Source organism: Falco punctatus (genome assembly GCF_963210335.1).
Source record: "Falco punctatus genome assembly, chromosome: 19".
In the NCBI taxonomy this organism is placed as follows: domain Eukaryota; kingdom Metazoa; phylum Chordata; class Aves; order Falconiformes; family Falconidae; genus Falco; species Falco punctatus.
Window position 1 is genome coordinate 1,127,605 of NC_137599.1, and position 25,485 is coordinate 1,153,089.

General features: G+C 52.4%; 2 protein-coding genes across 3 annotated transcripts in view; one reads left to right on the plus strand and one right to left on the minus strand.

Annotated features, from left to right (window-relative positions):
- The first annotated feature begins 105 nt into the window (after nucleotides 1–105).
- On the plus strand, nucleotides 106–3,820 carry GNGT2 (G protein subunit gamma transducin 2). The gene is made up of 3 exons (XM_080369851.1): nucleotides 106–250; nucleotides 1,303–1,392; nucleotides 1,764–3,820. Exons 2-3 carry the CDS (start codon nucleotides 1,309–1,311, stop codon nucleotides 1,887–1,889), a joined length of 210 nt encoding a protein of 69 aa, XP_080225977.1. The 5' UTR covers nucleotides 106–250; nucleotides 1,303–1,308; the 3' UTR covers nucleotides 1,890–3,820.
- IGF2BP1 (insulin like growth factor 2 mRNA binding protein 1) overlaps nucleotides 2,941–25,485 on the minus strand; it is a 50,359-nt gene continuing 27,814 nt past the window's right edge. Inside the window, exons 3-15 of one of the 2 annotated variants that reach the window (XM_080369838.1) lie at nucleotides 21,382–21,430; nucleotides 20,818–20,869; nucleotides 19,971–20,034; nucleotides 18,044–18,325; nucleotides 17,234–17,368; nucleotides 16,869–16,991; nucleotides 16,270–16,405; nucleotides 16,052–16,174; nucleotides 15,618–15,734; nucleotides 15,356–15,430; nucleotides 14,957–15,088; nucleotides 14,652–14,765; nucleotides 2,941–14,235 (exon numbers count right to left, since the gene is read on the minus strand). In XM_080369838.1, the coding sequence (XP_080225964.1) occupies nucleotides 14,143–14,235; nucleotides 14,652–14,765; nucleotides 14,957–15,088; nucleotides 15,356–15,430; nucleotides 15,618–15,734; nucleotides 16,052–16,174; nucleotides 16,270–16,405; nucleotides 16,869–16,991; nucleotides 17,234–17,368; nucleotides 18,044–18,325; nucleotides 19,971–20,034; nucleotides 20,818–20,869; nucleotides 21,382–21,430 (1,495 nt within the window). In that variant the 3' untranslated portion in view covers nucleotides 2,941–14,142. Of the gene's footprint in view, nucleotides 14,236–14,651; nucleotides 15,089–15,355; nucleotides 15,431–15,617; nucleotides 15,735–16,051; nucleotides 16,175–16,269; nucleotides 16,406–16,868; nucleotides 16,992–17,233; nucleotides 17,369–18,043; nucleotides 18,326–19,970; nucleotides 20,035–20,817; nucleotides 20,870–21,381; nucleotides 21,431–25,485 lie in introns of both variants that reach the window. The other variant, XR_013924574.1, reaches the window with a different exon arrangement.

Sequence of the window (25,485 nt, forward strand, 5' to 3'; positions counted from 1 at the left end):
CACCCTCCCCACAGCCCCACCACCAATTACCCTGGGCTTTGAGGTTAATGCCCAACACCTGACCAGCTTATTCTCCTGAGTCTATTATCAGCTTAAGGACAAAAGACATCTGCTCCCTGCTACTCTCCCAGAGAGCTGAAGGAGTCTTCAAGCCTGGAGCAAGAGAGCAAGGGCTCGTTGACAGCATCGCCCCTCTGATGGATCTCTGAACGTCTGCACCGCTCACAAGGGCTACCCCTCGTCACCAGAGGTAAGTGGTCTTGCTCCTTCCCGGTACAAATGGCATTGCAGTGCCCACCCAGTTCGGGAGCCACCCGCTCAGTGGGTAGCACGACTGTGCCACGGCTTTGGGTCCCTCACGCTCTGCCCCAAAGGTATCAATGGGGAGAGGAGCACTGGGCACACGTGCCACACGAGCAGCTGCCAAAAACCAGCGGGGTCTGGGACGCACAAGCTTGACACCTTCAAGAGCAGGGGCAAGGTACATTTCAGCTTAATCATTTTTTTTTTATTATTTAAAAGATTGCGGACAGCTTTTCAATTCAAGTTTTAACATGGGAACAGACCTCAGCAGTACAGGCCAGCTATGTGGGAATCTCACATAACGCTTGGATGAGCTTTCACGAAAAAGAGAGTTTGGCTTTTCCAACCCACATAGCCCCAAAACCTTTCAGTCACAGCAAACAATGCCTCTGCATGCAAACAGGCAAGTTTACAGCAATGAAGGAGGCACAATCCATGTTATCACTTACCTGGGGGGAAAAGGCACAAGGAGGGGTGAGAAAAAAAAACTCCCAGTATTTAGTTCCTTAGAAAACCTGCAAAGATGCTCTTGCCCAGGCACAGGACAGCAGAGAGGTCTAGTTTGTAGAACGTGACCATCCAGGTTCTCCTATGATGTGCTGCCCTGACAGCCCCAAGGCAGCAGCTTTTCTCTGGGCTCAACTGGCCCCACTCAGCTAACTGGCCAGCTCATGTCCTAGGGTAACAGCTTCTGTGGTAGCAAAAAACTATTTAAAAACCACACTGGATCCTCCTCCGCTGCTTTAACTGCATCTGTCGCTCAACGTGCCTGCTGAGAACAAGCAAATGAAAATCCGGTTACAGCAGGTGTTACAAGCAAGGTTTTGAAAGGTGCCTCCTGCTTCAGTTTTCTTTTAGCATCAGCCTATCTCTCACCATGGGCATAGCTGAGACATTAGTGGCGTCTCCAGTATTATTAGGGCTGAAGCAAAAGTCCTAATGTGCCTTAAGACAAGCCCTGCTACACACTAATAACTAGCCATTTCCCTGTGGTTACAGGGCAAAATGGCTCAGGACATGACAGAGAAGGAGCTGCTGAAGATGGAGCTGGATCAGCTGAAGAAGGAGGTGAAGAACGAGAGGCAAATGGTGAGTCTTCCACCCAAAATGCAAAGGTTCCCTGGGGTAACTTTCTGACCTGATCATGCTGCAAAGGAAAAGAACCACAATCCCTGAAATTAAACCTCAAATACAGACATGAGTGTGTGCATCTGCACCATTCCCCTCGGGCTTAGCCCCATGTCCCAGAGCCCAGGGGCTGTGGCTCTGCACCCAGTGAGGTGCCCACAGCACCCTGGGGATGCTCTTGGGGACACCCCATGCTGGGTGGAATGTTCATGGCCACAGTTCCCCCCTCCCAGCTGCACAAAGGGGTTTGTAGGCAGCTGAAGAGGGGGAGCACAGCGCTGCAGCGAGGATTTGATCCCGTAACCCACACAGAGTGTCTTCTTCCTTGGCAGATCTCCAAGACAGGCAAAGAACTCAAGGAATACATTGAGTCCATGGCAGGTGAGGATCCACTGCTGAAGGGAGTCCCTGAGGACAAGAACCCCTTTAAGGAGAAGGGTGGCTGTACGATAAGCTGACCCCCACTGCTATCACCGCTGGGCACAGGAATGTTCCTGTGTGCAAGCCAAGACTGTCAGAAACCTGCTTTCCCTGTAGTCTGACCTCAGCACTGGGGAGTCCAGAACCAAAGCACAGCACATCTAAAGGATGGCAAAAAGAAGAAGGGAAAAAAAAATATATATTATCCCACGGCCACCAAAGATGAGGTTCAGCAGCCAGCGCAGTGTGCTTTTGTGCTCTCACAGCTGATCTACATTTTGTTTCCTGCAAGCAAAACTTCTGCATTTTTAGCAGACAGCAGCAAACTGGGCTTTAATGAAACCGCAGACCTGCATCTGTCTCAGGCTTCTCCAAGCAGCCCAGCCCCAAACCCCCAGTCACTGCAGAAGAGCCTCGCAACAGGACCCTGCTCAAGCCGGTTCCTCTCAGTGCCTCAGTTTTCCCATCTGGCACAGGAGGGCAACACCCACCCACCCTGCTGCTTTGAGGCTTCCAGGGATCTGAAGCTTTATTTTTATTCCTACGCATCCCCCCAGCCAGTGACCACCACTGCCCAACACTCCTACAGCCCACGGCTTCCACCCACCATGCACCTTGCATCAAGAGCCAGCAGATAGCCACAGCATGGCTGGGTGGGCTTCAGCCAACACAGGGTATGGCATGGGAAGGAGCGAGGCCCCAGGCAGTTTGTTCAAACCCTTCCTCCACCTCTCAGTCTCACTTCCTCCTCTGGAAAACCCCTGGCAGCCATGGGAAAGCAAACCCAGGGCTGTCAGGTCCTGCCAGTGACCGAGGTGGCTCCAAGCCCTGCCTCTGCTTCACCATCAGCTCCTTTCCGCTGCTGCAACTGGGCCCCATACAGGCAGAAGGGCTGTAAAGTCTCATCCCACCATGTCCCATCAGGGACGGGAATGACTTGGAACAAGCAGTCTGGGGGACAGCAGCTCCTTGGAGCAAGACAGGACTCTCCAAGCCCTAACCCAGCAATGTCAGGCCATGATGCTCCTGCTCCCAAGGGCAGTTTGTATCTAGGACAAATTTCATCCCCTGTTTGATAGAAAAAAAACTTATCAGCTCTGGCACAACCAGCTTCCAGGCTCAGATACTTTGGGGCAGATTTATGGGGTTTGCTGTCTGGTGCTTTTTTGGGGGTGTTTAGGTCATTTTGTTCCTCCTTTTTAAATCAGTTACAGCTACCTGTTACCTTTGGGAAACACCCTCCAAAACTTCCCCAATCAACCCCAAACAGAAGCAGCAGCTCTTTTTATTTCTCAGGGTCCCTCAGGTCCCATCCCTGCCACAGGCTGTCCCCACCCAACTTCTGCTTCACGCTAGCCCACCTCTACATCGTGGCAGCCCTCAAGGCCACCGTGAAACACTCCAAGGCCCAGCCAGCCTCTGCGTGGATGTTACACGCATCCCGTGGCGGATTTAGCCACAGTGAAGACAATGGCTGCAAACTCGAGGCAGGAACAAACCTCTTCCAGCCAGTTTGTGGGATGAGGCGATGGCGCAGCAGGTACCTGCTGCCTCCTGGGAAGGCCATGGGTCTACGATGCTGCCGGTGGCTGCTGCCAGGGCTCTGGGGCTGCATGGAGATGTGCCTGGGACTAGTCTAAATGCTGTGCGTGCAGGGGAATTGTTACCAACCCCACTCGGAGCAGTGTTCTCCTGTCTGCTGGGCCACCGCTGGTCTCACCGACGGGCCGGCCCCACTCAGCACGGTGTCCGTGGGGCAGGGGGGGGTCCCTCAGCCCCACAGGTGCCCAAAGATGGGTGCTCCCTGGCAGAGGACAGACAGAAGGACGAGGCTTCTCCTCATGCAGGTGGTCCCCGCTGCTCCCCTGCAACCTGTACCTCCACTCCACGTACCTTCCTAGCCCGAAGAGACAAAAATAAAGATGGTTTTGCTCTTTCTCGCAGATGCTAAATAAACCTCTCAGCTCAACCACGGCTTCCGTCTTTCTTGCGGCTGAGGGGCAGGGCGGATGGCCCTGAGGCGAGTGGCCGTGGCAGGACTCAGCCCCGGGGCCTGGGCTGCCCCTAATCCCGGGCGATAACCCGGCCGCGAGCGGGTTTCCTGCGCTCGGCGGGGATTGACCCGTTAATCGACGTTAAACGGCTGGAAACCTGCGTCAGAGCCGGCTAAGCCGCTGCTGAAGGGATTCGGGACGCTGCTGGCCCAACAGCGGCTTAAAGTCAGGGCCGGGCCCTTGCGGCTGCTTCCCCCAGGCCCCCGCGCCTCGCACCGCCCACCCGCGACCGCGAACCCACCGTACCGAGGCCAAGGGCTCCCCTATCAGGCGGTGTCGCCTCACAATAACGCGGAGGGAGGCGGAGCGCAGCGCGCCCCCAGCCAATAGCGGCGCTCGAGGGGCAGAGTGTCAGCCCGGAAGCCCAATCAGCGCAGGCACAGAGCCCGCCGTGGTTTGCCCGCCCTGCCTGCGCATGCGCAGTGACGACCCGGCGCCCCCGCACAAAATGGAGCCCGGCGGGCGCCAGGAGGGCTCGGGGCCGGGGGGGAACACACACCCGTGGCGCTCCCCCCATCCTCCTCTAACGGCGATTGGCGGCCGCTCCCCGCCGCGTTCCCGGAGCCATGGCGGAGGAGCAAAAAGGCCAGGAGGTCCCACCGAGATTTGAACTCGGATCGCTGGATTCAAAGTCCAGAGTGCTAACCATTACACCATGGGACCGCTACGTCTACAGCTCCTCGCCGCGCCCTCAGTCTATCCCGACACATACTGTTGACACCCCTCGGCCCCCAGATCTGGTGCGTCCCCCCCGTAGTAACGGGGCTCCGCTTCCTGCTCCCCCGCACCGGTAGTGCCGGTGCGGCGCGGCTCTGTACCCCGGGACTGGCCCCGCTGCGCTCCGCGCCAACTCGGGGCGGGGGGGACCGTCCCATGCCCCCCCTGCTGCTCGAGCAGCCTCAGGACGCTCAAGGGCACCGGGCCGGTCGCTCCCGGTGCCCTTGAGCCACCCGGGAGGGTCCTGAGGCTGCAGCGCCGTTGGGGAGCGGCACTGATGCTGCACGACGCGGCTGCATCCCGGCGAGGGGGGAGTGGACTTTACCTCTCCCAGCACCCCCGGGCAAGAGAACGGTATTATTTATCCCTCCAGACCCCATTGAATCACGATAGCGGCCCCGTCTGGGTGCTACCGGCACCGAGGACAGGCCAGAGCATCCTCTGGGGCGGCCCCGAGCTTCACTGCTGCACCCACGCTCACTCCCAACCCTCGTTTCCCCCCGTTATTATTTCTCTGGGGTTTCTCCATTTCCCCTTTATCTTCTTTCCCCCTCTATTTCCTCTATTTGCCCTTTATTTATCTTGCTCCCCCCTCTATTTCCCATTTATTTATCTATTTTTTCTCTATTCCCCTTTATTTATCCTTGTCCCCTCTATTTCCCCTTTATTTTTTCTATTTCCCCCTTCTGTTTTTCCCTTTATTTCCCCCTTTTTCCTCTATTTCCTTCTTGTGTTTTTCCCTCTACTTCCCCCTTCTGTTTTTCCATTTCCCACCTTTATTTATTTTTCCTCTATTTCCCCTCTTTCTCCATTTCCCCCTCTATCCCCTCTTTTTTTCTCCTATTTCACCACTTTATTTCTCTTTTTTCCTCCCCTCAACTCCAGAAAAACACACCAACACTTTTTTTTTTGCTTGTTTGTTGTTTTTTTTCTTTTATTTTTAAAAATGAAACAGTGGAGTGAAGCGGTTTGTGGCAAAAAAAAAAAAAAAAAAAAAAACAACAACCTCACTGGAAGAGAAATGGAGCCCACGTCCATCCATAATCCCAACTCCACATCCAAGCCAACAAACTGCCTCACGCGAGGGGACAAGGAAGAACACGGATTAGAAGAGGCAAGGAGGAGAGGGAGGGGGGAAAAGGCAAAAGGAAACATCAGCTGAAAAGAGGAAAAACAATATCATTACAGGAAAGTACAATTATTTTTTTCTGAATAGCCTGAAATTGTACTGGGGCAGCTGCCGGAAGAAGTAGCACCCTTGGGTGCACCCAGCCGGTGGATGAGGAGGTGCTGGGTTCTCCCAGCATCAGGGTGCAGTGATGCGGCACCCCAAATTCAGCTCGATCACCCTCCTCATGCTGCCATCAACCCGCTGCCGCTGTCCCGCCCCAAAAAGCTGCTGGCAAAAAAAAATAAAAAAACAACCCCTCGACTGCAATTCCCCCAGCAAGAAATGGGGTTCAGCCCCGCCGGGCTGGGGGAGCGAGGAGGATAGAGGTGTACTGCTGATGGACGTAGTAAATATCCAAGTTCAAAAGGAAAAAAAAAATAATGGAAGATTGAGCATAAAAAAAAAAAAAAAAAAATCAGTCACAACCAAACATTTCGGACTGCTGAGGTCTGGAGCTTTTACAACTAATGACCACTTTAAAGTGAAAAGAAAGCCCATAAATTCTATTTTTAAAGAACATTTTTCTTTGGAAAAAGAGAGTAATTTTTTTTTTCCCCTAAACTACAGCATATGGAGTTGCCACTACCTAGTTTTTAATCTATTGTCACTAAGAGGTAGATAAACAAAAATGAATTGGTTATATAGAAGGTCGTGCCCCGGGTCTGACGTGCGGCGAAGCTGAGGGACTCCACGGGCACTGGCCGCTCGGGCTCTCAGGAAAACCTCGGGCTTCACGGGGGGTTTCGCCTCCTCCAGGGACACCCTAAAATCTGCCGGGTTCAATGTGGCTGCAGGAGCCAGAGCCGGCGGAGGCGGCAGTGGCACGGGGGGTCGCAGTTTAGGGCCAGATTTCCTCCTGAAGTCAAGGAATTTGATCCCGAGATGAATCCAGATGTGCGTCGAACAAACCAATGCAATTAACTGCTGGGTAACGAACGCTTGCACCAATTACGGCCATTTTAAGGATTACTTTCTGCCCTGATACCGGTCAATCCCATTGATTTCCTGGGATGATCCACCAACAGCAACGGGAGAGCCCAGTGAGCCCAGTGCCGTTCCCTGCCTCCTGCCTCTGCCGCAGGCAGCTCTGCCAGGGCCATGCTCTGGGTCAGCCCTTCCCAGCCCAAAACATCAACAAACTCCTTACCACTGGACTTCGTGTTGTTTTGCAGAGACCAATTCCTAAACTGGCCCAAAAAAATGGCTTCAGTTCTGTCATACATCCTGACTCCTGGGGCTTAAGTTAATATTTTATTTTTTTTAAGCAAAAAATCTCTTTCGGTGTTACGCTCGTGCTGATCTGCAGCACCCAAATGCTTTCCACAGTTCATAACCCACCGCTCTACCACACCAGCAGGGATGGGCTGCTGCCCTTATCTGGCAGAGCATCCCACCACTACGGTCTGGCGGAGCATCCCGTCATGGTCCAGCAGAGCATCCCACCACAGCACGGCTCAGCATCCCACTACCACGGTCCAGCAGAGCATCCCACTACCATGGTCCAGCAAAGCATCCCACCACAGCATGGCAGAGCATCCCACTACCACGGCATGGCACAGCATCCCACCATGGCATGGCACAGCATTCCACTACCATGGTCTAGCAAAGCATCCCACTACCACGGTAGCAGAGCATCCACCACGGCATGGCACAGCATCCCACCGTGGTCCAGCAGAGCATCCCACCGCCATGCCCTGGCAGAGCATCCTGGCGCTGCTGTGCCCCGCCGCCACTCAGAGAGGTATTTGTCTTCAACAAAAAACTAAAGAATTCTGTAACGTACAGTAAAGCAGCAGGGATCCAACACGCATCCAAGCCAACCCAGGGCTGACTTCTCAAGGGGTCCAACTCAGCCACTATCCCATCCCACCACCCTCCTGGCATCCTCCAGAGCCTTCCTCATCAGCTCTCCTCTTCCTCTTCTATGAGGCAGCTCTCCCTAACAGCGAGGCAATAAGCCAAGACACCAAAACTGCCTCCCCACCAGCCAGGAGCATCTCTGCTGAGCTCAGGGGTGCCAAAGGCCAGGTCCTGCCACGGAGGGTGGCAAGGGACCCCCCGTCCATCCCTTAGGGATCCCTGTCAGCTCTGAGGTAGTTTGCACGTGTACGTTTCCAGCTCACAGCACCTGCACGGTCTCAAAAAAAAAATTCATGATTTAAGAGCCTCTGACTGGTTTCACTCTGCTCTGGATTTCATCCACAATCACAAATGAGTTTTAAAAAAAGAAATAAAATTAAAAAAAAAAAAGAAAAAAAAAGAAAGAAATCTGAACAAAGATAAGAAGAAAGGCTGATTCGACCGAATGCGGACACATCTCTCTTCCCCGCCACGCGCTGCCAATGCGGAGCTGCCGCCGGGCATCCCAAATTCATTCTAGCCCTGAACGTTATCACCAAGCACCCGCGCCGAGGGCACTTCCCAAGCACTGGGTACCTGGCACGTGGCCACCCACCTCCAACCAGCAGACCGAAGCCTCCCAAGCTCCAGCACCACTCAATCCTGCTGCCCCATCACCACTCCCGGCTCCCAAAGTAAATCCATAGCCAAATTCTGCACCCTCCGGCCAGGAAAGACCACAGCCGGACTCGGCACGGCACAGCCCGAGCGGCTGCTGGCAGCCAGGGTGTTACGAGGATGCTTAAATATTTCCGTGCCCTCCCAGGAGAATACACATTTCACAGGATCACACCAATTTCATCCAAACAAAACAAAAAGCTACAATGGAAAAAAGAAATTAAAAACAACCAGGAAAAAAAAACAGAACAAAAAAGAAATCAAAAAAACCCCAACCCTCAGTTACTAAATTCTCTGAAAATAAGAAAGTTCCAAAAATATCAAAAGCCTATGTTGTGTGGACCAGCAGGGGACAGGGAGGGAAGACCTACATCAGTAAAAAGAAATTAAATTAAAGAAATGTCTTCAACTGTCTTATAGCAAGTCTGCGTTTCTGATCCTTTTTTCAAAGTCTAGAAAACACTCAGAATAGTTGGAGCTAGAAATTAAAAAAGATTTTTTTTTCTGGCACTGATTAACTATCTGACTAACTTTTACTGCTTTCTTCTTTTTTTTTCTTTTTTTTTTTTTAATGCACTAAAAAAATAAAAACAAACCCAAAACCTAATGCCCAGGAAACATAAAACGTAGCTTAGAGGCAGTTTCTCTTCAATATTTACAATGGATTTTCCTCTAGTTTGAATCCTAGGACCCTTCCACACTTGCCAGCCGGGTCGGGCTGCAGGGAGGGTGCATGGCCCTGGCATCGCTGCCGAGCCCACGGATGCTCGTAGCGACCTAGAAAGTGTTCAGAGCTTGAAAGAAACATTAGCTGTTATTTTGGGGAATTTTTTTTTCTACTTTTTCTCTCTTTTTTTCTCCACCTGAATGGCAAAAGAAAACTCTGATAGCATTAAAACGAGGCGAACCCCCAAATCCAAGTCTCTCCGTAGCGCGGCGGCGGCTCGTTCCAGCGATGCTTTGCACGGGATACGGCACAAAGGAGCACCAAATGCTTCCGAGACGTGAATCTGTTCATCTTCACACCGACCCCGAGGTAGGCGAGCAGCACTGCCCCAGCCGGGGGAAACTGAGGCACGGAGAAGTGCTTTGCTTGCTTGCTTTCCTTTTTGCCCTGGCACGATCCAGCGAGCAGAAACCCATTTCACCCTGTTTTCCACTCCTGCCCAGAGGCTCCCTGTGGCCCCCTGCCCCAAATTAAAAGCTCCACATCCTTCCTCACCCCACAGACAAGGACACTTCAGGACAGCAGCCGACCCTCCACACACCCCAGGATGGGGCAGTGCCAGGGCTGCTCCTTGCTCATGGGGAAAAAGAAAAATAATTTAATTTAAATAATAAAAAAAATAATAAACCCAGATTGTTTCTGCTAAGATGAAAACAAGGCAGAGGGGAGCTGGCAGCGCCGCTCACCCCCTCCGTGCAGAGGTTTCCCCTAAATTACCTTTTATTCTGGCTCAAAGAGAGCAGTGAGAGGAGCTGCCACAGGGCCTGGCATCCTTCTCGCTTGCTTTTGGGGTTTGCTAGAGCTATTTTTTTCCTGCTTATTCATTCCAGGTCTGATCCAAGGTTCGCTCGTGTCTCCTGCCACCCACCTCACCGGCCAGCCACACCAGGGATCCCGGTTTATCCCGCTTTCACTCTTCCCAGCTCAGCTTGGCTTCGGAGAAAGATGGGAGATGCTTGGAGGAGTCTTCCTTACTGCAAATCACTTTATATAAATAATTTCCCTTGGGAAAACAAAAGATTCCAAAAAAAAAAAAAAAAAAAAAAAGCACCGATCACTCCTACTTTACGGCAGCGGGACCAGCTTGGGGGTGGGAAAAAGCATCAAAGGTTTCCCTGAAACATCAGATTTTAGGTCAAGATCTTCTCACTGCAACAACCAGATCAACAGGACTGGGGGTGCTTGGGGTAGGATCTGGGGTTTGGTTTTTTTTGTGGTTTTTTTTATCCCTCAATGATACAGTTTGAACCAGTTATCAAAAACGCTTGCTGTCAGAAAAGACAATTATAATCACCGATGTCTGAATACACTGTTCTGTGCAAGGCTGAAAAAAAAAAAAAAAAGTAGAGAGCCAGAGATTTCAAGTAATAAGAAACCATTTTTCCTAGGACAAATGCTAGTCTTCCTTACAAAAAAAAAAAAAAAATTAAAAAAAAAAAATGAGGAAAACCCCATGAAGCCCCTCTCCCACCACCCCGAGGGGCAGGAGCTGCCCGCAGGGTGCTGCCAAGCCCTGGTTTTGCTCCTTTAACCCCAAATTTATGGGAAAAAAAGGGTCAGTGCTTCCCTACTGCCAGTGACAAGCCGGACCTTGCGCCCCTCACTCCCCCAAAGTGTTTGCGGAGGAGATGCGTGGGCCAGGGCGATGGGGACGGTAGTGCCCGTCACTCCCAAATTCACTACCACCACTGAATATTTTATATTTTTTAACTACCGTGCAAGCAAGGGTCATTTTCTTGCAAGTACGGTGAAAAATAGCAAGGTGGGACTTAAAAAAACACCCCGTGAACCGTTTAGAGCAGGCAGAGAGGTTCAAGCCCATCAGTCCTCAGGGTTAGATTCATCCTCTCTCTCCTTGATGTGCGTTTATATAAAAAAAATTGGCTCCCATTAATTTCTCTCTCTCTCTCCTTCTCACTTTTTTTTTTTTTTTAATTGCTTATCCTCGGTAAAACGGAGGCAAATCTCTGTAAAATATTTAACAGCATCATAGTGGAGAAGATGGTTCGACGCTGCCTCCGTGGCAACACAGGAGGCTGATTTGTTTGGGTTCTGGGATATATATAAATATATATATAAATATAAATATATATATATATAAATATATATATATGGCTTCCAAGTGCTTGAAAAAAAAATTGCCTGAGCTGGTGTGGTTTAAATACCAGCAGACCCCGTATACCCCACTTTGCATAGTCAACGCTGCCTAGGAGTCCATCCTTGCATCCCTGGGAGTGGAAGACTTCTGATTCCAAAGCTCTTCAATAATTTGTTTTCTCGATGGAGCTGGATTGAAAAAGGCCTTTCAGCCAGTGGCAGGTTTTGGTTGGGTTTTCTTAAATTTAATTAAAAAAAAAAAAAAAAGAAAGAAAAAAAAAGAAAAGGAAGAAATTACGTTTTTCCAATTGAAAAAGTTGGTGGGCTCCAATTTGTCCAAGGTCTCGAAGAGTCGCGACATCTGACAGCTCTTGTGTTGTGAAACTCATTAACTGGCTTGAAAAGGCCAAAAAAAAAAAAGCTGCTGCTGCCATCTTTTCCACTATGTCTGAAATTCCTGTCGTTCTCCATAGAGAGCTCATAACACTTGGTTACCTGCACATAACTCCTGGCTCATAAGAAATTATGAAACTTAACTTCTCTTTTCATTAAAAAAATAAAATATTCAAGACTATCAGCTTTTATATAAAATATCAGCAAGCCCCAAAAAAAAAAAAAAATCAATTGCTGAGGTAACTTCATACCTTGAGGTAGCTTTTTTTTTTTTCTTTTCTCTTCTTTTTTTTTTTTTTCTTTTTTTTTTCTTTTTTTTTTCTCTCATTGCTCAAACACACAGCAATACCTGGCCTTCCCCCACATTTCCCTGTTGTTGCAATGGTTTAACGGACAGTAACTGCTGCCATGTTCCCTTATCAACGAACCACCCGCTTTCCTGATGCTCCATGAGCTGAATTTTCAAGCCGGGTTTGGCTTTGGAGGATGCGCCCAGGAAAACGCCTGCTCGAGCGGGAGGACTGGTCTCCAGAAAATGAACAGGTAAAAGCATCAGTGCGAGTTTTTTTTATCCCAAATTCCCTCCTTTTAGCCTCAAATTGGCTCACCCGGGGGGGTGCTCCCAGGTCTCCTCCCACCCAGTGGGTGTGCAATCCCTAAAATTAATCCCAATTTTGCTTTTCCACCCTCCCGCTCCAATTTGCGGGAAAATCGGCATAAAACCACATTTTGGCTGGATTTGCAGCAGAAGAAACATGGTGTGGGGGCTTGGCTGGGGGCTGCCCCAGCCCCACCACGGAGACAAGACCTTTCCCCACCTGGAAGAGGCGATGGCAGCAGTTACTGTCCCTTCTAAATACTCAATATTAAAAACAAATCATTAAAATATATCTAAAATATAAAATCCACATAAGAGTGACGGGAATCAGTAACCATATTACATTCGTTTGACGTATATATTTGGTATGGTCTCATGAGAACAGTTATTCTTACTGCAGAAAGAAGGGTGGTGGATGGTGGTTTGTTGTGTTTTGTTGTGTTTTTTTTAAATAATTGAAAAAATATTTTTATGAACTGATATAAAATGTGCCAAATTTCAAGAATATTTTTTCCCCACCTACAGAGATTTGGAGGGGAGGGAATAAGACACAAATAGCCCCAGGGAGTTTGGGGGGGCTGGTACCTCCCCAGCTTGCTAACAGCAGTATTGAAAACCCCCGTATTCCCCGTGGCTGAGCCCCCGCAGGCTCCGGCGGGACCTGGGGGCACAACCCTCCTGCTCCGGGTGGGGACCGAGGCCGAGGGCAGCTGGCAGAGGACACGGCAAAGGAGTTGGGCACAAAACCAGCCCCCGTCAGCGGCAAAGCCGAGTCCCCTGCAGCTGCGCATCTCCCCGCGGCACCCCTCAACCCCTCCGACTCCCTCCCGACCCCCCCGACCATTCTGCAAGCATTTTGTTCCCATAATCTGATTACTAAAGAGATGTAAATTAATTCAATGTTTCCTACCAAACAGGGGGTTTCTTTGCGCTTTTTTTTTTTTTTTTTTTTTTTTTTTTTTTTTTTTTTGGTGGTGGTGGTTTATTGCTGTTGCTTGAAGGGAGGAGGGAAAAGCAAAAGCCCTTCCGTTGCCCCTGCCCTTCCCCGGAAAATTTGCCTCATCTCTAGGACTGGTCGTCACCTCTGCAGCGGAGATCACTGATAAAAACAGTCGCATGTCCCGTTTCTGCCATTATTTCATAGGCTTCAAAAAAAAATTTTTTTTTTTTAAATTTTCTTTCTTTAAACTAACCTAAGATGAAAAGAAACATTCAAACAATGGAAAGAAAAAAAAAATCATCCTGGAAAATAGAGGTGCTCTCCTGGCTTCTAAGGCTTTGCAAGGCACTGCACTGCAGGCAGCACAGGCAGGAGGAATCCTGCCCTCCCACCTGCCCGCTGGTGGTTCTGAGACTGGAGCGGTGCAGAGCTCCCAAGGGACCCAATCCGTTTGGTGCTAAGGTGGGGGGGTTATCTTTCCGCCCCCCCGCCCCAGTGGATCTCATTACCAACTGGAATTCATAAAAATCCACTGGAATTTCTCTTTACAAAAAAAAAAAAAGGGGGGGGAAAAAAATCGAAATTAAATGCTCCAAAAGGCTTAACGTCTTTCTAGGAATATCCACCAGCTGCAGGGAGGGAGGGAGCGAGCAAGGGGTCGGGGAGATGCAGCCGCCGGGTGCCCCAGCTGGGACGGGACCCCCAGAGGCTACTTAAATGAGTGGGCAAATGCTGCACCCGTGAGAGGGGACGCAGTGCCGTGGTGGCCACGGCTTCACCGCACCGTCATCCCCGCACACCCAGCGCTGCACCAGCCGGCCTGGCGTGTTGCAGCACCTCTCGCTTCATTTAAGTAGCTGTCCCGGCACGTGGAGCTAAAAATGGATCCAATTTTTTTTTTTTTTTTTTTTTTTTTTTTTTTTACCCTAGCCATCTACCTTGGAAGCCAATCAAACTGCCTTTTAATCTCAATTGGTTAATGAAAAAATTAGCATCTGTCTACGGTAACTGATTCCCAGCCACTCTTAAGCCCGGCATTGGCTTGTTCTGCTTTTCACGTTTGTGTCGGTGCTGCTCTTATTTCCTCCGCGCTTGTGTCTGGCCGCTCTGTCCCTTCTGGTGCTGCTGCTTCACCTGGGCCAGGATGTCTCGGATCTTGCGCTGAGCCATCTGCGGGTGAGAAGAGCAAGGTGGGGAGCTGGGGGGAACCCCAGGGCCAGCCAGACCCCAGGGGTGAGGGAAATGGCTTTGCACGTTGTGACAGATGCTGCCGCGTTCAGCACGGCTGGCTGAAGCGGCTCCGGGAAGTCCCTTCCTGCCTGGTTTTTAGCGTGGTTTCCTCCAGAAGTCGGGTTTGGGAGGTCACACTCTCCACGTGCACGCTCTCCCATGGCTCTCCCTGCTTCCCCCACCATCCCAACACCATCACCTACGGCAAAAGGCACAGCTCACCCTCACCCACTTCTGCAACCACCACCAGACAGGCGTGGAAAACACTTTGACAAGAGATGACGCATATGGACACAACACCATATGAGCCATCAGAGAATCCACTAGTACTAGCACAGGAGCTGCTGGGGCCGTACCTGGCTGGCGTAGAAGTGCCCAATGATCTTCACGATGACCTGCTCGTTCTCGTCAGGGGTCTGGTCCCGTGGCACCACCACCTCTGCTGCTGTCAGGTTCTGCAGCTCATTGACCTGTGGGGAAGGGGCAGAGACCACCCTGTTGTGCCATGCAGGAAGGACGAGCACCTTTGGCAAATCCCAGCCCGTCCCCCGGGAAACCCATCCCTGGGATGTCCCCAGGCACTGGCGCAAAGCAGCCACCCTCCCAGGGATGTTCTTTCGCAGGGTGCTCCCACCCCCATCCAAGCATCGCTTCTGCTTACGGTTTTGCCCCCTTTGCCGATGACCCTGCCTGCGGCCGAGGCGGGGACCCGGATGTGCGTCTCCAGCTTCACTTCTTCCTTCGGTCCAAAGAAGTTCTCCTCCTTCAGCTTCCCGTAAATCCTGCCCTGTGCCTGCGGACAGGAGGGAGCACGGAATCAGGTGCCGTCTGAGATGTCTTAGCCCAGCGTGTCCCCACCGGCTCAGTGGGTCTCCACCCCCGAGATCCGGGATGGGACAGCATCCCACCAAATCCCAGTTCCTTGGGGTTTCAAACCAGCTCAGCCCCTGGGAAAGATGATGCTGGGTTTACCCAGCCACAGGCTGGGGGGCTCAAAATAGGGGCCACCCCCCTGCTCCTCCCCCCACATCCCCCACAATGACGGTCGCGCAGGGGGCACCTTGAACTGAGCCTCTGGAGGGCCCGTGATGACGACCATGCGCACTTTGGAGTCCGGCGTCTCTGGAGGGGCAATCTGGAGCGGGGAGAGAGATGGGGGCTGCGGCACGAGTGGCACAGGCAGGGTGGCAGCCATGCCCTCCCTTCCCCACACTACAGGATCGGGCCCCCAGCCCAACCGCCTAGGGTTTTCCAGGTGGTTTCCCCAGCCCCTGCCTTCCGGAGGTGCTGGCAGAGGGGGGTTCTCCACCGGGCAGCCCTACCTTGATAGAGGCACTTGCGAACCGGGAGAGCTGCTTGATGTGCTGGCCCTTCTTGCCGATGATGGCACCGACCGCCTGCGCAGGGATGAAGACATGCACCGTCTCCTGCTCCGGAGGCTGCAGGTACAGTGTCACCGGTCAGGGCTCAGTACCACCACCGGGATCAAGGCTCCAAGTCCCCTTCCAAGTGATGCCTCAACCTCTCCCAAGGGCACAGGGCTGAGCCACTGCCAGACCCCGTGGGGTCTGAGCACCTTCACCACGTTTGCAATAGTTTAGAAGACCAGATCCTGCACCCATGCTGGACCTGACCTGCCTGCTGAGCGCAGGGGGTGCTGGAGGCATAACCCTGCCCATTGCAAGGGTCTCCTCCATGCAGGGGACATCCCCAAGCCTGAAGCGGAAGCAGTTGGAGCTGTCTGGTGTTCACCTACCATGAAGGAGCTGTATGGCGCGGCCCCAGAGACGCTGCTCGGTGGAGGAGGTACCGCGTTGGAGGAGGCAGGGAAGAGGCCAACTGCAGCCAAGTTAAGGCCAGGGATGAGGTGAGATTGCAACTGAGGGCGAGAGCAGACAAATGCACATTGCTTTGATCAGGGCATCCTCCTGGAGAGCCCGCATCAGCTGAGATGCTGGACCAAACCCTACTCACACTCATGGCGGCCACGTCGTTCTCGTAGGCTTCCCTCACTTTCTTCATGATCTCCTGCTCCGCTTTGCAGCAGTTCTCAATGGAGCCCTTCACCGTGATGGTCCTTTCAGGGTTGTACAGAGTCAGGTCCTGCAAGCTGATGGGAAAGCCAGCATCAGCACCCCACCAGCCCTACACACGGTACTCTGGTCCTTCTGATGGGTGCTACTGGGGTGCCGGGGACACAGGGTGCCACTGCCACTGTGTACTGGTCCCAGGCAAAGCAGGGGCCAACATCACGGTTTGTACTGCAAAGTCCACTCTGCCTTCTCCAGACACAGGGCTTATGAGTAAAACCCCAGTCCTGGCCATCAGCCCAGCCAGTACTGAGTTCTGCAGCCCTGAAGAGATGGGGAGGGGACACCAAAGGAACTGGGAGAGGAATACAGAAAATATAAAGCCAAGATTTTTCAAGAGAGCTTTGGGGAGTAAAGCACCCACATCACAGGCTGGCTTCTAGCTGACAGACTCATCACATTACCCATCCCCTCATCCTCCCCATCCTCCCCAGGCTGAGGAAAATCTGTCCTGGTTTCCCCAAAGGGAGCGAAGAGCCTTACGATGAGATGGTGATTTTTGTCTCTGTGTCCTGCTCCACTTTCTTCAAGTTTCGTCCTTCTTTGCCAATCAGGCGCCCCACAAAGTTGTTATGGGCCAAGATTTTCAGAGGCACTTCATCAGCTCTTGAGAGAAGAATGGGGAAAAAATCCAACGTGAAGGATTAGTACAGCCAGAAGAGGAGGGATTTGGTACAGAGGGGTGGGGGAAGCTCAGATCCCCTTGCTTGGAGTCCTTGGGTCCCCCAAACCAAAGCTCCCGCACACCTGGGAGCATCACACGGCTCTGGGCATTACGATGGTACCACAGCCCAGCAAAGAGCCACAGATGGGACACGGGTGCACAGCAAGGCAGGGGGAAAGCTTACGTCTTGGTGTCCTTCGCCTCTTTCTGCATGATCTCCAAAATCATCTTGCAGGCGGCAGAGCAGCCCTCGGGGGTGGAATGGATACTGATGGCTTTTTCTGCAGCTCCCGCATTTTCTTTCCGGTGCACGTCAATCCTGCAAGCACGGGATGGGCGCTGGGGTGGGGGGAGCAGCTCTGCGGCTTCCCGGCAGCGTGAGCACCCACTGCTCCGCTCCCCATGAACCACCTGGAGCTCACACTCGACTGTAAGGTTATATGCACCCAGGGAAGGCAAGAGGAGTTAATTCTGGGCTCGACACTCAACATGGACGCAGCAGCTAGAAGGTCACATCACAGACATCCAAATAAGGCATCAGCATCTACTTATTTTAAGCAACAGGAGTGATTACGTGGTGGAACAAGCACGTGCCTGGGGGACGGGGTGGGTTGTCCATCACTTCACGTCTTAGATAAAGCCTTCCTTGGGGGACAAGAGCCATAGCCAGCAAGTTCATGGGGCAAATGCCAGAGCAAGCAGGTGACGCTCGACAAGCCTGGGCTAAATGAGACTGGCTGAAGCAGCAACCTCCCCGCACACCTGCCTGGGTCCTGTCCCAGCCAAGGCAGCCCTGGCAAAGGGAGACACACAGGGAAGCACAGCCAGAGAGCCTGGCTGGGACAGGGTGAGGGAAGGTGGTTCCTGGACATGCCGCCCTACCCGGCGGGAGAGCCAGAGTGGCCTCAAATAGCCCATTCTTGGATAAGAATCCAGCCTCCTAAATCAGTGCACACCACAAGGCACAAACCAGCACGTAGGAGAACGGACTCACTTGGACTGCGTCTGCTTGGTGATGTTCCTGATGGTGGCCCCTTCCTTGCCAATGATGGCACCCACGTACTGGGTGGGCACCAGGAGGCGGAGGGGGATATCCACTGGCTGCTGCTTGACCGGTGCCCCCGCAGTGACGGGGGAGCCCTGCCTGGGAGCACCGCGCACCCCAAAGCCGCCCCGCCGCCCGTTCTCCGGCCCTTGCATGGACTGCTCGTCGGGGATGTAGGAGACCTTCAGCGCGTGGTTCTCCAGCTGGTGCCCATTCAGCTTCATGATGGCTCTGGAAGGGGAGAAGGGGTTGGGGTCATGCTCCCACGCCGAGCAGCAGCGCAGCAGGTCAGCCCAGAACGGGCCAAGCCCTCCCTGGTGTAACGCCCGGCAAGCAAGCACCCGGAGTGGGGAAAGGAGACGTGGTGGGGACCTGGCAGGACTTCCCACCCAGCCTGGATGAGCCAAAGTATTTTGAAGGGAGCCCCTCCGAGCACCCACGGCAAGGACAGGATTGTGCAGGGAGCGATTCCCGCATCTCCTCAGCCGTATGATTTTTGTCCGGTATCTCAAACCCTTTCCCTGGCAGGACTTCAGGGACTGCAAGGGCTGGACGCTGTCGGTAGATGGGGCTGGCAGCAAGAGCAAAGCGACGGCTTTGGCCACCGCTCTCCAGCTCCTTCAAACCTCCCCGGCTCTCTACCGAGGCAACCCAAACTGCAGGTCTCCAGAAAGTGGTCAGTGACTCAACTCTTGCAAAAAAAGAAAAACAAAAAACAAACCAAAAAAAAAAACCCCACAAAAAAACAAAAAACACCCTAAATCTGGATGGAAAGAGACTGTCCCTGCTAGCTGCCCCATCTCTGCAGGACATGCAGGGATCAGAGATGCTCGATGAAACACATATCCACAGAGGAGGAAAGAGCCAGACGGAAGGGCTGCAGATCTGAGAGCAAAACTACTTGCACAAAACTCTCGCTGAGTGCTTCCTGGCAAAAGAAATTCAAAATACTTCATCTTATGGGGTGTAAAGTGCAGGGCTGGTGTGGATGAACAAGAGACAGGACAAGCCAGGAGTGTTCCCCTTGCTGGGCTCCATGGCCAGACCCTGCCCCATCTCCTTACAGAAAGTAAAACACGATAGCGGTTCCGCCGTGATGGTTTGCTGCGGTCACACAAGCAACCGCAGCAAATTTGGGTTTGACAGCTGAAGTATTATCGGCCAGGCGGCCATTTGGAAGCTGACGCTTTGGCAGAGTGACCACAGGCGACGTCCCAGGAGGCAGCAGCGCGGCCACAGCGGCCACATTTGACACGCGCCTGCCTCAGCGACGGAAACCTTCCCGGATCAAAACCTATCCATCAATCCCCGCTCTCCTCCAGGCTGCCCTCCGAGGAAAGCGCTGCTCCCGTTCCTTTCCAGAGCCCTTCCGTGGGGCAAAAGGAAAGCGAAATAAACAGCGGTGAAAACCCAATTAATTTTCCATTTGCATTTAGTGCAAAGCCCGGTCTTCCCCGGGCAGGACGGGGAAGGGAGCTGCAAGTCTCCACATGAGCCATCAGCCTGAGAGGACACGTGCTGCCTGATGCTTGCCAGCTCCTATGATATTTGCTCTCATTAACTTTTTCTGGAGACATAATCCCTGAAATCATATAAGTACAAGAAAATCTCCACTTTTCCTTGAGCAAAACATTACGGGTTTACTCTCTGAACTGCAGAGAAAAGCCTAAAAACTCGGGTGTTCATCTGAAGGTGAAGGAATTCAGAGCTCGGGGAGGGTGTCCTCAAAGATTTGCTGCATTTTTAGCCAAAATGGAGGAATTCTGGGGTAATCTGACTCCCAGCACTGGAAATCCTCTTTTCTGCAGGCAGGGAAGGGGCCAGAGCAGCAGCAGGGAGGGCAGCCCGAGCTCCCGAGGGAGCACAGGGCACTTACTGCCTGGTCTGCTCCCGGTTGGCGTAGGTGACATTGACAACAGCCGTCTCGCTGTCCGTGTTCACTGCGAGCAAAAGAGGTAGAAATTAGAGAGGCAGTGCAAACATCTCTGACCAAAGCCCCCCAAAAAAGCTGAGAGACCGTCTCAGACAAGCCCCCACTCAGACAAGTCCCTTCCAGGGCTCCCCAGGGATTTGCAAACATTTTTCTCCTGCAAGGGAGAAGAGTGTCCGAGGACTCACCCTGGGCAGCACAGACCCTCCTGCCTTATTTGAAGGATCCCGATGTGCCGTTGCACCCTGCAGCAAAGCCACCAAAGCCAACTCCACCCTGCCATCCCTCGCTGGAGCCCAGGGAGGGTCCCAGGAGCTCCTCCAAGCCCTCCTTTCCATTTCTAGGAGGGTTATGGTAACTCTACTCTCATTAAACATCCCACGGGCAACATTAAACCTCCTGTCTCAACTGATCGCCATTAGAGGCTGAGATAAAATCTGCCGAGTGGAGACAGATAGTCCCCGGGCAGCCTCGGGAGAGCATCCCGCATCTTCCCCCAAAGCAGCTGCTGGGGGGTACCCACAGGCGCGGTGGGAACAATGCTGACCCGGACCCGATGCAGGGACGGACACCCACATGAGCTGCCCAAAGCCACCTCACGGGACTCATCTTTTAGCAACAGGGAACAAAAAACAAGCCCCAGCGACCAGGCTGAGACCTCTTGACATCTTCAGCCACGGTTTCTGCTGACAAAGGAAAACCACATGTCCATCCTCACCCTTCTCCCCCCTCCCAAAAAACAAAGAGCTGGGGCAGAAAATATCTTAAATACAGCTTCTTTTTTCAGTCCTACCTTGCTCGCAGTTTTCTACAGTGCCATACTGGGCTAGCAAACCATCCAGAACCTGGAAAAAGGAGCAAGAAAACCCCACTTTATACTGGGATTGTCAGGACAGATCAAGGAAATACAATCAATCAATAAAGGCAGCTTTCTAATCATTAAGACTTCACAAGCAATTAGATGAAGGAAGCTCCTGCCTACTCCAGGACGCTGGAGCAAGAGGCCTTGGAGCCTGCCTGGGGGGGAAAAAGAAGAAAAGAAGAAAAAAAAGAGTCAGGGAAAAGTCCCAGCAGCCAGCAGGAAGAAAGGATCCGGTTTGTTCCTTATACAATAGATAAATCATATATCCCTGTTATTAATGGGGATTTTTGTTGGTGTAGCTTACATTGCTTCTACCAGTTGAATTTACTCCTGTAATGGAAGAGGAATAAGCTACGTGGACGCAAGGGCTGAGTATAATTAGACCAAATTAACAACAAAGAAAAGGAAAAATAGACTTTAATCCCAAGTACAGAAACCTGAGGCAGGGAATTAGTCTGTAAATCTGATCTACACTTCTCCACTTGCTCCTCTTACCTCCCATCGCAGCTGGGGTGGGATGTTTCGGATTTGAATTTTCCGGCTCCTGAAATAAATGAAAAGCGATTAAAAAGCAGATTTGGTGTCCGAAACGTGGCTGTCTTGCATTGAGCTGTTGCACATTGATGTATCTAATCAAGTTTTGCATTTCCATACACTACCGGGATTTCTGATGGCTTTTGGCTAATTACACCCAGCCCGGTCGGTGCTGGATTTATGCCGGGAGCTTCTCCAAGAACAATGTGCCAAAAATCCCCCCAACCCTTCGGGACTGGCTGGAGCCCTAATGCGGGCATGGCTGGAAAGGCAGAGACTTTAGCTAGATTAAATAGAAGGATTAGTACACAAAAAGGGAGCCGTGTGCTCATGCAGCCTGCCCTCCTGCAGCAGAGGCATGAAGGAACGACCCTTGGGATGCCACCAACCGCTGGCAGGAGCCGCTGGAGCATCACTGCCGCAGCCAAAAACCCGGCTGAATTTTAACCGAGGAGGCCAAGGCACGGGCATCACAGCTTCACCACTCAGGCTGCTTCCCCACTCACATTTTTGGCTCTTCCCAACCTCACTTTTCCCAAAATAGAAACTCTTTTTTTAATTCTGATGCCAAATTTGCCCCGGGGGTGCTGTCCCCCCACCCACCCCTCACCGTGCAGCTGCTGCAGACAGCTGAGAGCAGCCGCGGGCTCGTCCAGCAGCACCGGCACACAGCCATGCCACCGCGGCTGCCGGCACCCCGACGTGCTGCCGGACACCCCAAAAGCCCCCACCTAAAGACAATGACACCTTTAGGCATCCAAAGCTATGAAGGACGCAGCTTTGTAGGCACAACTCGCCTGCAAACAAGGGCCAACCCCCAAGGATGGCTGGTCCTCCCCACCAGCCTCTCTTCTTCACGAATAACCAAAACCACTGAATTTTAAGATGCCTAAGGAAAAGGAAGATAAATGCCACGACCATGGCAGGCAGCTCAGCGCTGGCAGCACTATATTGGGTAAATACCCTCGGACCTGCTCACGACAGACCCAGGCTTCAAATTCAAAGTATTTATGACTGCGTGGAATAATCCAAAAAAAAGGAGAGAAAATGAGATTCCAGATCCTTATCTTCTAATTACACAACTTCAGAAGGTGGCTCAGCTCATTTGTCAATGAGAAGAAATCGTCTCGGCATGAAATGGCTGAAAGCCATTGGTGTGATTTAGCCATGCAGGTAAGGATCCCTCCTCAGTCCCTTCATCCCGCCAGGTAAAAGCAGCTGCCTCGAGCATCCCCTCTGATCCGCGCTGCCAATGCAAACCCACACACATCAAAATCCTCGAAAGGGCTGGTCTGGCCAGTTGGTTTTAAACAAAACCAGAACTGACGTTTCCCAAAGTCACCAAAGACTTCCCAAAGATTCAGACCAGAGGGATGGGATGGCCAGATTTGGGGTGGCTCTCCCCTCCAAAAGTCAAAATGAGCACAAAAAAGAAAGATTTCCAGCGGTCCCACCAGCTCAGCCGCTGGGAAGGCTCTGAAACACCAAAATTTGTTGCTACAACACAGGCAGACCAGGCGGGTGAGGAAAAAGAAACCAACCCAGCCTTAAAATCACAGCGTGTTGGGGGGGGCTGCAGAAAGCAGAGGCTGGGGGGGGGGATGCTCTGAAACCAGATCTCTTGTTTACATGTTAATCCGCATCCCAAAATGAATGGGAGAGAGATTAAGAAATTCAGAATGCAAAGAATGTCACAGTCCAGGGAGGGTCAAAAGGATTTGAAGTGATAGAGGAAACCCCGTAGGTCTCCCACCGCCCACCCCTGCCACGGAAACTTCTCCAGATAGCTACAAGCATCTGCATGGGCAGAGCATGTGTTCTGCACATACGTGACCAGAATCAAACGTGCTATGGAGAGAAAAGAGCCATTTATGTTCCCACACCGTAATTCTGCTGGTGGCATCTAATTGTCTCCCCCTAAAAAAAAAATATTTAAAAAACCACAAAAATCGATCTCCTTTTCTGAGCTTGCTGAAGCATCTGCCCGGGCAGAGCATCACCCACATACGCGCCGGCCAGGAAAGGTGCAGGGCTGCTGTCCGACTCGCCAGGGCTCCTGTGCTTTTATTAATATGTTAATTAACCGGTAATTCCTCCCATCACGACTATACCACTGGGATTATTTGCCGCTTGTAACAGCCTCCAGCTCGTAACAGCCTCCATCGCTGACAGATATTAAATTCCCCCGAGGCCACGCTGAGAGGGGAAGATGGGTCTTTTATCAGCCCAACGGGCTGAGCTGCACAGCACAGAGCAGGTTCCCCCGAAATCCCAGGATGAGCCGGCAGCCCGGAGCCTTCCCTCCTGGCCCATTCTCCATCGGTGCCCACCGTGCCCCAGGGAGGGCGGAATCAGGGCCGCATCCGTCACCCTTCGGTGAGGTCCGGCTCGACACAGCGTTGCCCCACAGTGGGTGGAAACCTCCCCCTTCGACGAGCAGCCGAATCTGGCTCCATCCAAGCACTCGTCCAAGCACTCGGCAGTGGCTGTGGTTAGAATTACAGAGGAAGTCATGAATAAATAAACCCCGCTATTTGCTTTGCCAGAAGCAGGTCCTGCTGTATTTAAATCCTCGTCGCGAAATGCCACTCTTCACACCACCAAACACGACAGCCCCGGTTCTGCCCGCTCCCACCTCCGCGCCAAGCAGAGCTTTACTCCAAATAAATAACTCCGCAAGACGGCAATTCCCTGGTTTTTATTCATGATGTGCCAAAGGCGGGCGCTACTCCCTCCCGCGCCGCGAAGGGCTCTCGCAGCCTCTGCTCGCGACCTCAGCTGGCAGCCAGGACCCGCACTCGTGCCCCTCGGGCCAGCAGGAGCCACGGACCAGCCCCGGCACCCCCAGCCCACAGGAAGAGGCAAGAGCTCTGCTGGACACTGCTCATCCTACACCAAAGGCAGGAGCCTCCCAGATCCTGGGGGTGAGCTGGAACAGACTGATCAACCTGATTAAAAAAAAAAAAAAAAGTCTATTCTCAAATCCGGCCAGTTCCTGCGCATGCTGGTGGCTTTTTTTCATTAAAAAAAAAAAAAAGCCAGGGGAGGAAGAGGAGGGCGAACAGCTGCAGGGCTGGAAGGGAGAGAGAGAGAGGACCCACGGGTCCCAGGGACAGATCCCGGTGTTAGTCTCCTCCTGCTCCGTGCCGATGATGCTATTTAGGATAATCGGATTTTAGCATCCTACTACGTCTGTTCTTCAACCCTCAAAAACCTGCCAACACGCCCGGCAGCCCCGTGCGGACCTGCTGTCTCTCTGAGCAGGCAAAGCAAGACCTTTGGAACCTCCTGACACTACCAGTAAACCCTCCCTGGACATGTGTTGGGCTCGCTGGGGAGAAAAAAACACCCACCCCGGGGCACCCCGACTGTAACAGGAGGTGGTGGTAGGACCCACATCATGGAGCCACACCACAGATGAGCACCCTGGGTCAGTCCCTCATTACCCCCAAGCAGAGGAATCACCCAAATCTGCTCCATCCAAGGCTTCCCTCAGGTTTTCCTTCAGCCAGCTCTTTAAAGAGCTCAACACACCAACAGATTAAGCCTCACTGGGAGAAAAAGCAAAGGGATGGAGCAAAGGGATGGAGCAAAGCACCATGGAGCAAACTGGGAGAATCCAGGAAAGGGACTGGGGATCCTGCAGTACCTGGGCACTGCAGAGATGTCTCACCCCGCCACGCTGCACCCACTGATACCATGTGGGTCAAACCCAAAGATTACCAGGAGGAACCTCTTCTCCAGAAGGGAGAAACGGAGCTGAAACAGGGAAAACTAGCAGCAAAGGAAAGCCTCGTTCATTCAGAAAACACCACTGCTGGTCTCCGACAGCTCCGGAGCCAGCTGGAAACCACTCTGTGTCCCTAACGCACCTGGAGTCCCCCCAAGCCCACACGGCATCGCTGGCTCTCGGTGCCGCGTCAGCAGCCACATCCTCAGAGCTGTGCACCCTCGGGTGCTCATGGCACATCACCAGCGTGAACAGAGTGGTACCTGCAGCTGCCTTCACAGAAAACCCTCATCACTTAGGGAGGCAAAATGGTCACTAAGAATCCCGCATTAAGT

Bases quoted from the DNA above. Each gene is read 5' to 3' on its own strand.
- GNGT2 (XM_080369851.1), top strand. From the start codon at position 1,309: ATGGCTCAGGACATGACAGAGAAGGAGCTGCTGAAGATGGAGCTGGAT. The intron at 1,393-1,763 runs GTGAGTCTTCCA...CTTCCTTGGCAG, and splicing joins TGAAGAACGAGAGGCAAATG to ATCTCCAAGACAGGCAAAGA.